This window comes from Triturus cristatus, chromosome 3_2, assembly GCF_964204655.1.
Source record: "Triturus cristatus chromosome 3_2, aTriCri1.1, whole genome shotgun sequence".
NCBI lineage: Eukaryota > Metazoa > Chordata > Amphibia > Caudata > Salamandridae > Triturus > Triturus cristatus.
Window position 1 is genome coordinate 410,336,629 of NC_140584.1, and position 15,851 is coordinate 410,352,479.

Sequence of the window (15,851 nt, forward strand, 5' to 3'; positions counted from 1 at the left end):
TCCTCTAGAAATGCTGGAAAACTTCTACTGAAACCACAAAGGTTCATCAAGAAGAAAACCTATAAACGATCCTTCTCAGGGATGGCGCCCAAAATATGGAACTCTCTTCCCCCTGAAACCAGACTGAATGCCTCTTCCGCATCGTTCAAAAAAGAAGTTAAAGCTTTGCTCATGGCAAAACTTACATGAACAATTGCCATCCCTGCCCCGAGTTCTTTAGAGCCCGTTTAAAATGCTCTACTTTTTTAATCCTCCTAAGATTTCGTGCTCCAAATGTGTTTATATGACTGTTACCTGCACACTATTGTTTGTTCCAACTTACTGTTTTGTTGTTATGTAAAGCGCTCTGATATCCGCAAGGATCTTGTTCGCGCTATATAAGACTCTCAAAATAAATAAATAAATAAACTGTCACACGTAGCAACCATACAAGGCACCAACCACTAACTCCATAGGAGGCTTTGGCGGCCTCATTAGATGCTTAGGTGTGGACGAGGAGGCTGGCAACCCAGGAAAGAACTTAGGCCTTTCTCCAGAGACCAAAGGAGCACATCTCTCCTCTCTCTTTAAGGAGGTAGCACATTCTGAGCAAAAACAGCGTCCTTGCGTCTCTGTCTCAGGTGTGCAAACAGCAAGGGATAAAGCTAGAAGTTCAGAGATTTGCTGAGAGCGCTAGCTCAAGAGGATGAACGTTCAACACTTTTAGCATGAGAGGGACAACCAAAGCCTGCGACATCACCTGCAATGCAGATGAAGCATTACAGTAAATGGGAGAATGCACAACACCCTTTCCCTCTTCCCCTATGGAAGGTGGCAATGCAAGGAGATAGGGCACCATGGAATTCATTAAACTGCATGCAGACTGCATAGCAATCATAGATAGACCAGAACTGTGAATGGTTCCTTCCTGCGGAACGTTTTGTTTTGGAGTTGGTTTAATACTGGGAGAAGGAATCCAAAGATGAGCATTGGAGGAGAGTTGCTGCGGCTTGTTTGTTGACATTCTACTAAGTGTGTCCTTTCAGTGTATTCTCTTCATTGCTCCTAAGAATCTCTCTCTCTCTCACCAAACATGATAGATTCTCATTTTATCGACCTTCAGCAGACCAAATACAGAATTGGATCCATTTGAACTTAAACCTGTGGGACAGGGCTTTGTGCTCTGTCTATTCAAGAATCAATGTATACATTAAACCTAAGAGGAAGGCGGCAGAGAAAAGTAAAAATACATTTGTATTTCTTGCGGCGAAAAACAGTATTATTCAGTACAGAGTGATCTTAAAACTGAGTTAAAAAGTGAAAAAGGACGAAGCTCTATAGAAATAAATTGCACATTTTACGGCTATTCTTGAACTCACTCACCACCTACGCCCACACTCTCCAAGGTGGTTACAGAGGAACAGATGTCAAACAATTGCCCCAAAAAATTATCTTCAACAGACAAATGTTTTTGGGAAGCAATGTTTCCTGGTGAAAAAAGAGGAGGAAGAGGTGCGTCCTGGTAATCAAGTGCAAAGGCACTGCAATTTAACAAAGAAAACGACAACATCATAACTTTTGCCGTGCTGTGACATGTGGAGGTGGAGCTGAGGAGGAAGAAAGTGTCAGCAGTCGTTTGCATTCCTGATCAGATAAGATGTTATGATGAACACGGACGTAATTTACAAGTTCTTATTAGGCTGCTTATTTTAGAGTAGGGCAAAAACTAGTTGCATTTAGTTAGTCCTGATCTGCTAAACATTATGGAATAATTTCAACTCTAAGTATCAAAGGTTAAGACTGAGTCATACATTTCCAACCCTCATTGTTTGCAGACAAAATCTTATCTCAAAACTCCCCCTTTTAATTTTGGGGGGAAGGAGGTGGAATCTTTCAAAAAGCGGCCTACTGAGAAAGATTACCAGTTTGAAAAAATTATAACATTCAAAAGAAGTGGAAGAAAAGTTCAACACATTGAAAGCTAAAGTTTACTGCACAAAAAACAGTCCAGGGTTGCCAGACACAGATTTTGAAACGAAGCGGGCATGGTTTTGCCCAAACACATGACTTGGTTTCTGATGCCCTTGACTCTGTCAATTTTCTGAATATTGATGATAAGAAACACTTGCACATCCTACAGTGTCTGAACAGCCAAGCTGCAGCACGTTGATAGGTGGGCAGCTTTTTACAATAGGGAAGGATAAGTTCTCTAAGGAATGCAACCAGTTCACGTCGGCAGATGTGCTACACCATTGGATGCCCACCCCCACAAAGAAGTCCTGATGTGCCCCCATCTCACCTCAAGAGGCAGGTAGGTGTGCTTCTGCTCTTGGCCCACCTGAAGACATGGCAGGTGGGGGTACTTAAGCTGCAGATTGTACTTCTGTTTGAAGTACTGAGCAACTGTACATTCCACAGTTTGGCCACTCTCCAGTTGCAGCGGGAACCTGTAATAAAACCCCACAGATATGTGACACCAACTAATCAAAGACAGTGAGCCAAGCACTTCCTTTTTTAGGAGGCACCATACGTAAAGCACATAGGGTTGATCAATGGTTTACAAAGACTCATGCAAATATTAACAACTAAACCTATCAGTCCAAAATATTGCTTCAAGTCAGCAATAAAACACTAACGGATGGATAATAAACATTTTAGCACTACGTGTTTACTTCTTACAGAGTTACATTAAAAACAAGGAAGTAACGTACATGACTTGACTGAGTGGCAAATCTTGCATTTGGCTTTTAATGTATTTATTTTATTTTAGATTCCTAAGCTATTTTTTGGGATCCATTTCAACAAATGTACAAGTTACTTACCTTTGGTAACGATGTATCTGGTAGAGACGATTCTAGCTGCAGATTCCTTAACGTAGAAATATCCAAAGGCATGAGACTGGATCCGGAAAACTTTTTGCCACAGCATCTCTGCGCGCCGGGGACGGTACCACGCGACCACGCCCTGACATCGTCCGCGGACGTGAAGCCAGTGAGGTCACATAAGTCCTACCCCGGGGCACTGACATCAGTTTTCTTCGGAGAACTTTTCCGCGCCACAACGCAGAGCCATCACAAACAAAACTGACAGTATGGGAACAGTGTGCGAAAAAATCAGTGAAACAGAAAGGGAAGAAGCGAATGGTGAGGAACAGCACCATTAGGGACAGTGCCAAGCTCTGCGTTACTGAAAGTCATGGAAAGGAAAGAGCACAGCACAGCTCTGAGAAGCAACCCTGCAAAGCAAAGGCGATAGCCTCCCTGGAAGCAGAAAAAACATGTGAAAAATGTCGTGGCAGATGACAGAAAGTCTGAAACCACAATCTATAACAGTGAAGGGCAACAAGTCCGGAACAGATGAGTAACGACAAATCACCCCAAGTCAACACTATCAAGGAGTGTCGTATCCCCTGTAAAAAGCTAAGGGCTGAGGCACAGCCAAGAGACCCCAACCCAGAGAATTGCAGAGGAGTCTGAAACCCCAAGCAATGAAAAAAAGGGAGAAGATTATGAGTAGGCCCCACACTGGAAGAACCAGGGTGCAGGGATGCTAAAGTACACATGAACCTACCGTCCAATTACCAGGAAAGAAGGAGTGGAACAAATAAACAGAACGGAGCATCCCGCCAGGGAGGAAGAGAAAGAGAGCACCCGCAGAAGACAAATGCCACCCAAAGGGAGGCGAGTGCAGAAGACCAAGCTGAAGGGTCCTCGCAGAACGGGGAGGAAGGGCGGGCCATGAAGGAATCTGTGGCCAGAGAATCGTCTACCAGATACATCGTTACCGAAGGTAAGTAACTCGTACATCTAACAGAGACTACTAGCTGCAGTTTCCTTAACGTAGAATAGATACCCTAGCCATACCCAGAGGGAAGGACGGCTGCGAGAGAACCTCACCACCTTGGAAGAACACAGGGCCCCAACAGGGGATGTGTCAAGGGGACAGGAAGGACGGCCCAGCCCCCTCCAAGCAGAAGTAAGCAAGAACAAGGAGAAGGGAAGGCCAGGATACCACAAGCCAACCCGAGGAGCAAAGGCGTCTGCCAGAAAACCCACCAAGCGAGTACCAAAGGAAGAAAAGAACCACCCACAGATCAAAGGAGAAGAGGAGAAACGGGGGCAGAGCCCGCCTCAGCAGAACACACACATTGAAGGGGACAGCTGAACGGGTGTCAGCCCCGAGGCAGGGAACAAGGCAGGACAAGGCAGCTGACAAGGGCAGACGTAAGAAGGAAGACACAGACGCGCGAAGCTCCAGCAAAGCAAGGGGCAGGAGCACACGGTTACACGCCATAACTACCAGGAGTGAGCAGCAGACAGCTGGTAAATACAACGAAGTAGCGTGCCCAGAACAAGCCGAGCACAAGACGAAGACAGAGGCAAGGGAACCCCAGAACAAGCCCTAGAGAAGGACCGTCCCAGTAGCACCACCCAGCCCACGAAGAGAAGTGGGACCGGCCAAAAGATAAAGAGGAGAAGAATCCCCCAAGAAGAGGCCCCCGGGATGTGAGAAATATGTTGTACACACCGAAAGCCGGCAACCAGAACACAGGAGAACACCAGGAATAACCTAGCCCCCCTGGAACACAAGGCAGAGGCCCAGGCCGAAACGTCGGATAACAAGGTGGAAACACCAAGACACAACGCTGTAGACGGCATGACAAAAGTCGGTCTGGCGATCCAGAGGCTAAAGAGGGAAGGCAAAATGCACAGAAGCAGATACCCCACAGGAACAAGGGACAAAATGGACGACAAGCAAGTCCTGTAGAAGAAGGATAGAAACACCATCGGATACTGAGCGGGACAGAACCTGGAGCAGCGCAAGCTGCGTTAAGGCGGAAGAAAAAGAGAGACCGCACCAAGCGGTATACAGTGAAGCCAGGAAAACGCGAGGATCCCGAGAAGGTATCTACACCCATCCAGCTTAGGACAGAGCTATACAATAGCCAACACGTACCCCACCTAGGGTATTACACGTCCCCAAACAAAACAGGGGAACACCTCTTAGGGAAACCCGCAGCAAAGGTCAAGAACATAAAAGACCTGTGGATAACACCACAGGCGGCTTACCAATCAGCCAAGAAATACACAGATGGTCCAACCGGAGGACCTATGCGGCTTCACTAACAGCTAAAAATCACTCACCACAAAAGCTGAAGGGTTGAACCAGCAGCCAAAAGAACAGAGGGGCCAACTTAAGGACCCTGAAGGCATTTCAAGCCACACACAGACGGGCCAACCAAAACACAAGGCCCCAAAGAGAAAAGGTGGGATAAATGCCTTCCAGAAGACAACTGATGACAGACAAGCCGAAGCTTACGGAGGGGGAGGAGGACGGAGCACCGCAATGAGTCGTTGAATAGCGGAGTCCGCGTGGGTGTTAAACAACAGAATCACATCAAAAGGCAGGTCAACAAGACGCTCCCGAATATTCTCCGGAAAGACGCTATCCCGCAACCAAGCATGGCGGTGGAGGGCCACAGAACTCGCCATAGCGCGGGCGGGAGAATCAGAGACATCCAAGGCCGAACGGAGAATAAATGCAGCTAACTCCCGACCATCCCGCACATGGTGCCGCAGATCAGCGCGGGCACCTTAGTGGGAGGTATGAGACAGAAGGGACTCCGCGGAATCCCACAGGTCGGAAGTAGCCATGACCAACACACAAAGTTGAGCGCGCGCAGAGCAGCACTAGTGGAAGCGAAAATGTTACGCCGCCAGGAGTCCAACCACCAGGCCTCCCGTGACGCAGGGAGCAACACCGAAGGAAAAGCAGTCTGCAGGACAGGGCCTTGGGCAGATGGGTGGGAAAAAAGGCAGACGGGGCAGGACGGTGGCGGTGAAGGAGCGGCTGAGGCACCGGATCCCCCATAGCAGGACACCCCCAGAAGAGAGTTGTGGAGCGAAGCTTCAAATGGGAGAAGCGGCTTCCCTCCACCAGAGTTCTGGTGGAGAACCTCCAACAAGTGGTCTGTTGGGAGTGGAGAGACCGGGTTGCCCAATTGCAAAATGCCGGTGGCTGTGGAGATGGCCCGGACAAAGGCTTCACTCGCCTCCGTAGGGCGTCGTGGGGGGAAAGCAACTCTTCCGTGGGCGAAGGCTGCAAACTAAGCCGCCCGACCGCCCGACCATGTGCCCTACTGGAGGAAGAAAAGGCCAGCCCCTGTAGGATGGAAGACCCACGGATGAGTGAGGGGCCTGAGGAGTCCCCGGAGAAGGCGGAGAAGCCTGCGGGGCAGTCAACTGCAAGGTGCGGAAGAGCGGGTCCGGGGGCTGTGAATGCGGAGACTGCATAGAACCTGCCCTGGAAGCCGCCAGAGAAAATGCAACAATGTGGTGTCCAGTCTCCGGAGAAGAGGAGACAAGGACACGACAATCCTCCGGAGAGGAAGGGACATCTGGAGAAGAGTCGACGATCTGACATCGGGACGGCGCCGGGGAGTCCGCCACGGGCACCGGTGTGTCCTCGATCAGCGCCAAAGTGTCCACCAGGGGTGCCGAGTCGACCTCCACCACCACGTGCCTCATCGGAGAAGGGGGCGGGGTCGGAGCCTTAGCGGCCAATGAACGGTGCCGAAAAGGCGCCGGCTCAACCTCCGACGAGGCAGCCGCCTGCGCAGAGGACCGAGAGGGGTTCGGGGAGGCGTCCCAGGTCCCGGCCTCCACCCGCGGCGCCGTCAGGGCCGGAGAGGAAAGCCATCGACGACGGACAGGCTTCGGCTCAGGCTTCGGCTCAGCCTTCGGTAAAACAGCCGCCTTCCCAGAGGGCCTTCATTTGGGCCCTTGTTGCCCCAATGCCAGGAAAAAGCGGATAGGGTGGCAACGGGCGAAGCGCATGCCCTGAGAGGAATATGCGCCCTTTGCAGAAGGAGGGTAGGACCTCGGTGGCAAGCTGCAGGACTTACCGGTGGGAGCGACGCCCGTGGGGCCTCGGGGAAGAACGATGCCGCAGCCGGAATCGGCGGCTTCTGGACCCTTCCGAGGTAGGAGACGGATGCTGTGACGAGACCGATCTGGACAAGCGGGCCGAAAGCAATTTCATCCGGCGCTCCCGCCGGGACTTCGGCTTGAGATGCTGACAAGCATCCCAGTCCGTAGAATCATGGTGCTCACCCAAACACCACATACAAATAGGGTGAGGGTCCGTCGCCGACCTCTGACGCGCACAAGAAGCACACGTCTTAAAACCCAAAGGCATTGCACAGTGTTTCCAACGCAAAGGCGTTAAAAGAGGCCTGAAAACAGGTCAAGGGAACTCACTCCGGATCCACGTTGCACGCGGAAAAGAAGGAAACTGATGTGAGCGCGCCGGGGTGGGACTTATGTGACCTCGCTGACGTCACGTCCGCGGATGACGTCAGGGCAGGGTCGCGTGGTACCGCCCCCGGCGTGCAGAGATGCTGTGGCAAAAAAAAATTCGGATCCAGTCTCACGCCTGGGGATAACTCTACGTTAAGGAATCTGCGGCTAGTAGTCTCTATCAGATGCATACCTTTTGCAGCTGTGAAAAGAGTTCTCGTTTTACTTAAAATTGCAGAGTTGTGTTCAGCTAGGGAAAGATTTAATCTACACAGTGGCCTAAAATCATTTACGAAAATAGGCAGTATAGTGGTGGGGAGGAAGGCAAAGGGGATACATAAAGTACATTTGTTCTACTGGCACTATATACAGCTATGGAGGCAGATTAGTTGGGATGGCTTTTCCACTCTGGGGTGGCAATGGGTGTGTATGCCTGCTTTCTGCGCTCCTGGGCACTGTTGTAATACAGAAAGGGCTGCAGAAGCTGCTGCAGCCGTTTCAGTAAGACTAATACTGTCGGCACACATATAGCGCTGGTGCGGTTTTTAAATGTTTAATCATTTGAAGGGTGGCATGGCCCCATGCAAATGAGGAAACACTTTGTCTCTGCCAGATTATGGATGCGGGCACAGAGGCAAAGAGGCCATCAGGAAGAGCACTGTCTGAGTGCCACAAAAAGGGATTCACAATCAGTCTGCCTCCCAGGTGCAGCCCTTCTGGAGGTAGTAAAGGGGGGTGGGGGGGTCCCATTGACTCTACCCTGACAGCTCCCTGCAGGCAGGTGTAGTCACTCCCTGCAGTCGCCAGCAGGGGAGTCTCTGTTCCCTCCTTTGAAATGAAGGCAGGTGCCAACTGCACAGTGAAAGATGCAGCGGCTACTTGAGGGCAGGTACGAGTTCCCCTGACGTCCTCCTGCGAGTAGGTGCAGCCACTCACCGCTCGCACCTGCAAGGCCATACTGCTGCCTGCACAGACAGGCCCACTGCTTCAAAATGTTAGTCTGCCTTTCACTATTGTGGTGACCCTAGGGAAGCACAAGTTCATGCATGAACCTGGTGGCAGCACATTATGTGCTACAGGGTAGTCTACCCCTGCCTGCACCCGGCGCACCAAGTTAAATCTGTGTCACAGTGCAAATAGGGACAGTGCACCTTATTTTATTACGGGCCCGGAGGGCAGCACATTGTTGGGAGTAGGGCGCATTGTCCCAAACTGCACTAGGTACACCTTCTTAAAGATGTGTCACGTCAGAGACCAGAGCAGTTCACATTAACCGCAATACAGCCCCAATGCAGCACGAGTTTGCGGCTCACTTGGGGCAGCACATTATCAGTAATAGAGTGCACTGTCTCTGTTTGTGCCTGGCACACCTAGTTAAAGATTTACTGTGGTACAAACAGGGATAGAGTGCCATTACTGCAGCATGGTCCCTTCTCAGCTACATCAGGTTGGATTGTGGCCAATGTCTCTGTTGAAAGCCACTTACGTCCGTCAACTCTCCCATGTTTTTTAAGGACTATTCTGAATCCAACCTCTTGACAGGAGTCAAAGGAGACAAAACTTGTGAATCTATTAAGGCAAGGAACATGAAGCACGACACCGAAGCACATCAAGGCATCAAGTCTGCAAAAGTAATCAAATATCATGTCTAGAAAATATGTGTCCATTTACATGCTATAAAAAACATGTATCGATAGCATGAAATAATACTAATAGAGGACAAAACCATTACATGACCAGGCCCCACAAAAAGATACATTTCGCTCATTTCCAACAAGAAATCAAACTTTGTAGACACAAAACAGAACAGTGATTTGGGGACTAACAACGCACGTCAAACAAATGATCTGTAGGTTATGCTTTGCACCACTCATGCACTTTGCCCCCCTATAAGTTATTGTCTTACGTCTGATGGCTGGCGGGCCGTCGAGTGACGTTACAGACCCTGTATTTCCTCTTCATCTGTCCGCAGTGCGTCACCTCCACTTTCAGACCTAGCAAGGTAAAAGGAGGGAGAGTCTTTATGTGCCCTGGTGGACGCTGAATGAATACTCCGATCTGACAATCAGCAGAAGTATGGTGGCTTGGGGCAAATGGAGAATGCTAGCATCATGACTAACTTGGCGCTAAAGGTTACCAAAGGGTCTCCTGGCACAGGCTGGAGCTCGGGGGCAAATAAAGCTGAATGGCCACCTTGTGAGCCAACAGCAACAGTGCTAGAGTGCTCCTGGAAGCAGCCACTGGCGCCTGCGTGCCTAGACAGCAGGCGGCGCAATGCTGTTGCACCTGTGTGTGCTTGAAATGTCTTAGTCACAGTAGGACACTGCTGGAAGGAGGAGTTAAACTTTTAGAACATTTTCTTGCCTGTATCGCCCTCCAAACCTTCTTCCTTTCCCTTGTAAGAGGCAGCTAGTATATCTAGAGTCTCAAGGGCACATATTTAGTTCTAAGGTGTTTAACATTTATCACAAAATCTGTGCTATTTTACCAGACACACAGCAGAAATAAAACTGGAGGTGCTTAATGTCCTTTGTGTTGGTCACAAAGAGAGCACTAAGCCTTTTTGGACAAGGTGTACCCCCACCCACAGTCAGCAGTCACTGTAGCCCCTATAAACTAGGCTATAGTGCTTGAGGTTATAGTGCAGCGAATAGAGGTTTTACCTGCACCGCTCTGAGAGGTGTCTACTGGCTGTTCTGGTGTAAAATCTGTTACATCCTCCTTAAATGGAGTTCTCCTCAGCATGAGCACTTCCTATTTGGGCAAGCTTTGAAGCAACGATTGCTTGGTGGTGCGAAAGCTGCACTATCTGCAACAAAACATTGACCCTAAGAATTCGGTGACAAATCCATGAAGCTTATATATTGGTTAGCAAGCCGTGTAGCTGGGGCAAGATTGGTGCCGATGATCAGGGACTTAAAGGGGAATATGGCCCACGAGGCTGAGGGTATTGTGAACGTCTTTGCAGACTACGAGGCACTGTACAGAATGCGCACAACCCACCCATTGGCGATTCACTGCCCAGTTGAGCAGGACCTGATAACGTCCAGGCTCGCTGCTGGTGAGTGGATGGACCTTGACCTCCCGATTGAGGCGGAGGAGCTACAGCTAGCCCTGCAATATATGCCAACAGGGAAAGTTCTGGGGCCCAATGCATACCCTGCTGAGTTTTTTTAAGAAATTTGCCAGTGCCATGGTTCCACTGATGCTTGACATGTTTCGGGAGACCCTTTTTGCACTGGATCGTTCTCCACACACTTTAGGAGAGCCACTGTGGTGGTCCTTCCCAAACCCAACAAGCCATCTGCGAGTGAGCATTCTACAGGCTGATTTCTTTGATTAATATAGAGAACAGGTTGCCGGCAAAGGCGATGGCTACCTGGCTGGAAAAAGGGATATACTCCTCGATATCCAGAGACCAGAATGGCTTTATGGCAGCTAGGGGGACTAGGCATAGTATCAGATGGTTGTACAATGTGTTAGCATGAGCGCAGGAGGTTCTGAACCTACGTACGTAGCTCAACTCGATATTGAGAAAGCCTTTGATCAGGTGAGTGGCCCTTCGTACACTTGGTGCTGCAACGCATGAATTTTCGGAGATGTGTCAAATTGCTCTGCAGCGCCCTGTGGGCAGGGATCGAATAAGTGCCCTGTCTAAGAAATTATCTTTAATAAGGGGCACCAGACAGGGTTGGTCCTTATCCCATACTAGTTTGCTCTGGTTATTGAACCACAGGCAGAATGGGTGAGGCAGGACACATATTATTGGGCACGGTGATGGAAAGAGGGAATAGAGGAAAGCATCTCGCTCTACACGGATGCTGTACTGCTATTCATAAAGAGACCTGAGGCATCGTTTCCTAGATCGATCAAATGCTGACCATGTATGGGGATGCCACGGGTTTACGAGTCAACTGGGACAAATCATCATGGTCCAGCTGCCAGGTTCCTCTACTCCTTCAACTCATGCCATCGGAGCCTTTACGTAATTGGAGATGCAAGTGTCCGTTGCGCCCAAGACCTGTTGGGAATTTAATGTCGCCCCCCCAGAATTATCAATAATAAAGCAAGGGCGGGCAGCAGAAAGTAGCACCTCCCACATTGTTCCATAAATTAAAATCCAGTGCACTCACACCTCAGTACCAGTAGTAGTGCTGCAGAGCAGAAACCAATTTAATGTACAGAAAGGGTTTGCTCAAGGCCCCCGCTAAATGCTGCAGGAATGTTTTGGGTCCAGTATTTATAATGAAAGTTCGATGCAGGAGTGCAGTGGCCAATAAAAGTGCTGGCTTTTAAAATGCACAGCGGATCAGTCTGGTAATAGCGTGCATGTGTGTGTGTGTTAAGAAACGAACAAAACAAATGTTTCCTTGCTAGCACGAATGTATATAGCTTAAATACATTTAAAAAGTAAGAAACATAGTTTGTGCAATTTCCTTAAGTTTCACAGAAATTAGCAGCTTTAGCACCAAGCCCAATGTGACGTTTTTAAAATAGAGTTCGATGACAACATATGTAGCCAATGAAGAACAATAACATGGCATTAGAAATTGGGAGCAATTTCATGTTTAACACAATTGGCAGCATGTAACAATCCCATTGCGCATAGGCATTTAATTCAAACATACAATACGTAGGTAGGTATGGACGCACATACTATTGCAAATGCTGTGTGTTTCTAAGAGTTCAGATCATGTTGATACGAACTGACCACTTAAGTAAAGGACCATAGTTGCACAGTTACATGAGCGCTTGTAAAACTGAACTTCTGTTCCTTTTTTAATTTGCTATAAATAAAGTTATCAAAAACATACAGTATGTTAGTGTAAAACATACGCATGTTGTGAACTGTTAGCAAAAAAGAACTGGAAGGGAACAATTTCTTTGAAGTTTGCATTCCAGGAAGGCATGTAACAAATACAGTCAAAGATCAGCATAGCTGCCACGTTTCCCATGTCCATTGTCACTCGGTGCTCCAGTCCAGGATTTTTATTTCCATTCTGTGATTTGCAGTGCTGACTTTGCAATGGGATAAATAAGACTAGAAGTTCCAGAACAACTGGCCAGGAGCAGCGCGTCCTGCCTGGGCCTTTGAGTCGAGGCTGGGGTGCATTACCATCTGTGGCCTCCTCACCCACCACTGACATTTCCCGGAGCTTAGGAGGATCTGCTTTGGCATTTTCTAATCCCATCCTTGCAGTTCCATTTGCATTCCGGGATGGTGAATGTCCAGCCTGCCGGTTGCGGGTGTGAGGTGATGCGTGAAGGTTCCAGGCACGTAGACGCAGCAATCTGTATGCCAAAGTGGCATCTTTAGCCAGTCTTGCATTCTAACCTAACCGTACCATACACTGGAAGCACTAAATCTCATGATACTGAGTGCTGTTGGCTAAAAAGGTAGGACCGGTTGAGGGTCCTGACCACACAAGGCAGGTAACCACATGGTATCCAAGTTGTAAAGTAATGCAGGACCTAAATGGCAACTTCTAGTGGAAATGACCACCAGAGGGCTCAAGCTTTGAAACAGATGTGTATTCTTCCATCAATAAATTGTAGTTCCATGTTTTGTGCACTAACACCTCCTGTGCAGCGCAGATGCTCATGGTCGACGCCTACGAAACACGATGTTGTCATCATTATGCCACGAATCACCAGACTTCCAAAGCCTTTTTTCCTCCTTTGCCCGGCTGCAAACACCCTCAGCTCTGACTCAATCACGTATATAGATTATTTTTAGTCTGCCTCTTCTTCCTTGAGGCGATAGAGCCTGGGGGGCTGGCGAGAGCAATACTGCGTCTCCATGGCATACATCTCTCTTCTCAGCTGGGCTGCACCCACTGCCATTTCTGTTGAGGTGGCACAAACGCAGCAGCACAGAGAGTGTAGGCCTGGCTTGGGCTCAGGGATGCTGCCGGGGGCACCAGAGAGTTGGTCGGGCACGTTCACAAATACAGAGCCGTGGTGAGCCTCACTCTGACGGCCACGGTAACAGCTACGCTCCTACCAAGTGCTAGAAGAGGGACGGGCCTAGTAAACCCTTCCTGGCAGCAGTAGCACGGCCACTGAATCAAAGTCCCTGCTTTCAGCTGCTTCCAACAGGAGTCCACCCCCGAATGAGACGAAATCTGCTCAAATAAAAAAGCGTCAGCGCGAGGCCACATGGAGTGCTGCAGACATCAAGAGAAACTTCATTAAATCAATTCATTGCAAAGCATGTAATGAAAAAGTATGCCTGTCTCCTTCGCGGGCAGGGGGCACATCAGGAACAATAAAGCCAGCCAGTGGTAGGCGACGTCACCCCTTGCCCCCTCCAGCCCTGCCAGAGAGAGGCAGAATGTGTTCCTCCTTTCTTCGGTGGTCCAATGTTTTACTCCTTTCTTCCGGGTTCTTACAGTCATATCTTGTTGATGCGGCGGAGCACCCCGATTCTCGAAACCTGAAAACATCTGCAATAAGGCGGAAGGTTTTCAGAATCTATTTCACTACTGGAGTGTAGTGAGCTGGCATCTACCGGACCTGGCGCTCTTTCACTAGAATTTGGCAGACACAGAGCACAGGGTCAGGATGCTTTTACATTTTCATCATCAATCGTCCTTCTCCTGACTTTGGAAACCAGTTGGAGCACTGAAATTTGACTTGGACTAGTTCGTTGGCACATTAAAAACATACTTTTATATAAATGATAGTTGTAGTTAATTCTGGGTGGTGGGGGGTTCATTTTTTTACTTTTTGACGTTTGACATATTTTCTTATTTGAAATATTTATTATAATTTTTTCAAGGATTGAAACAGACAGCCTTGGGTATTGTCAGCCCCTCGAACAGAATGCACAAGTATAACAGTGTTGTTCATGTTCACGTTGCACAACTATAAAGTTGGGAGTAAAGTAACATGAATTACATATCTGTAATCACAATGTCAGGAGGGAGACCCATATGAGTGACATAACACCGTGTTCACTTCCTCCCCTCCATTTCTCCACCCTTAGCATCCTTTTATGTGAGCAAATTTCGTTCCAGATCATGTAGATCACATCATCTACCCTGCATTTTCACCAATTTGCTTGGAAATCTCATGCTTGTGTACATTTGCCTCTCAGTCGCCATGCACTGACCCATGCTTCTACACAAATCTTTAAAAAATGGATGTTGGTACACCACCGCACAGTTTGGCAATATCTTGTCAGGCTGCCAGCAGTTCTGTCAGAGAGCAGTTTCGGATACGTCGTGGGCGACTTTCCCCCCAAATTCCTAGTAGCATAATTTTGTCATCCCAATCTATTTGTATGTGTGTTACTTCAGATAGGTACCTTCCGCTTGCACCAGAATGTAGCACTATCTGGACATTCCCACCAAGTGTGGAAGAGGGTACCACACATGACACTTTCTCAGGCTGAGGTCCGATTGTGTGAATCCAAATACCCGGCGATCGACCCAGGTGTAGTATGTCCGGTGTAGGACTTTCAGATGTACTCAGCTAAAGCCTGATTTATTGTTTGACATATTCCCAGCTGCCTTAGCCTAATCCCTGAGCTTCCACTAGGCCTTTGAGGGACAAGGGTAGATTATCGTTATATAATGAATGCACTGTAAAATGACGTCTGGCCCTTTCAGATGCCTTCGAAGGGGATCGTAAACCAAACAAACAATTCTGAAATCAGAGTGATTTCAAACACAATAGAGATCTCTGAATCCTTCCCCCCCAAAGTATAAGATTGTTGTTAAGTCACAATTTTATTTTGAGTGAAGTGTCTGATTGTGAACACACTATTAACAAGTTTAGGTTCATGTTTCAACCCCAGAAGAAGACCGACCCTTCTGGTTTCTTGTGCTGTCTGCCACTGTAACTCACCTACCTTTTGCATGTGTAAAGACCTTTCCTTTTACAATATTACAGCTCTTTTTGATTACTGGGTACTCCAGTATCTGGGTTCCAACCCCCTTCCCATCTTCTTGACAGCACAGCCTACCAATCCTTAGGTGTCAAAGGGGGTACCCTGGTTGTCTAACAGGAGTGAGGTCACATGAGGTAAACAATGGTACCCGTCACACACACTGCCTAGCATCCACCCACTACCCCCAGTTCAGCTCCAGCAAGGAAGAAGTTCTGGGACAGAGTGGCCCCCTCTTCACCTTTGATCTCTTTGGTGAAGCGCACCCTCTGGGAATCGGTGAGCGGCTTCGGCTGTTCATCGATATTCCGGATATCCAGTACCTCACACATGAACTCAATCACTGGCTGGGCCTTGTAGAAGGCTGTGGCGGACACTGAAGCGAGAATGAAAGTAAGAATAGTATTAATAATAAAACATCATTAAACACGTCATCCAGTAGTCCATTCCAAGCAACGACAAAAACGTGGACCGAGCCAGGTTTACATGTACAGGTATCAGTGTTCCAACAACATTTTTGGACTTATTAATTATGCACAAACTGAAAATATTGATTGTCAAAAATATCACATGCTGCACAGGATAAATTATCATAGTAATAAATACATGGTCACTTGTCCCATAAACCTCCCAATTAGTGGGACCAGAAACTATGAAACTGATTGACAATTCTTTTTTGTCCC

General features: G+C 48.3%; 1 protein-coding gene across 2 annotated transcripts in view; it reads right to left on the reverse strand.

Annotated features, from left to right (window-relative positions):
* LOC146857453 (protein argonaute-1) overlaps positions 1 to 15,851 on the reverse strand; it is a 278,878-nt gene that overhangs the window by 71,203 nt on the left and 191,824 nt on the right. For both annotated transcript variants that reach the window (XM_085647973.1, XM_085647974.1), the window contains exons 6-8: positions 15,410 to 15,544; positions 9,184 to 9,271; positions 2,279 to 2,426 (exon numbers count right to left, since the gene is read on the reverse strand). In XM_085647973.1, coding sequence (XP_085504099.1) covers positions 2,279 to 2,426; positions 9,184 to 9,271; positions 15,410 to 15,544 — 371 coding nt within the window. The remainder of the gene's footprint in view (positions 1 to 2,278; positions 2,427 to 9,183; positions 9,272 to 15,409; positions 15,545 to 15,851) is intronic.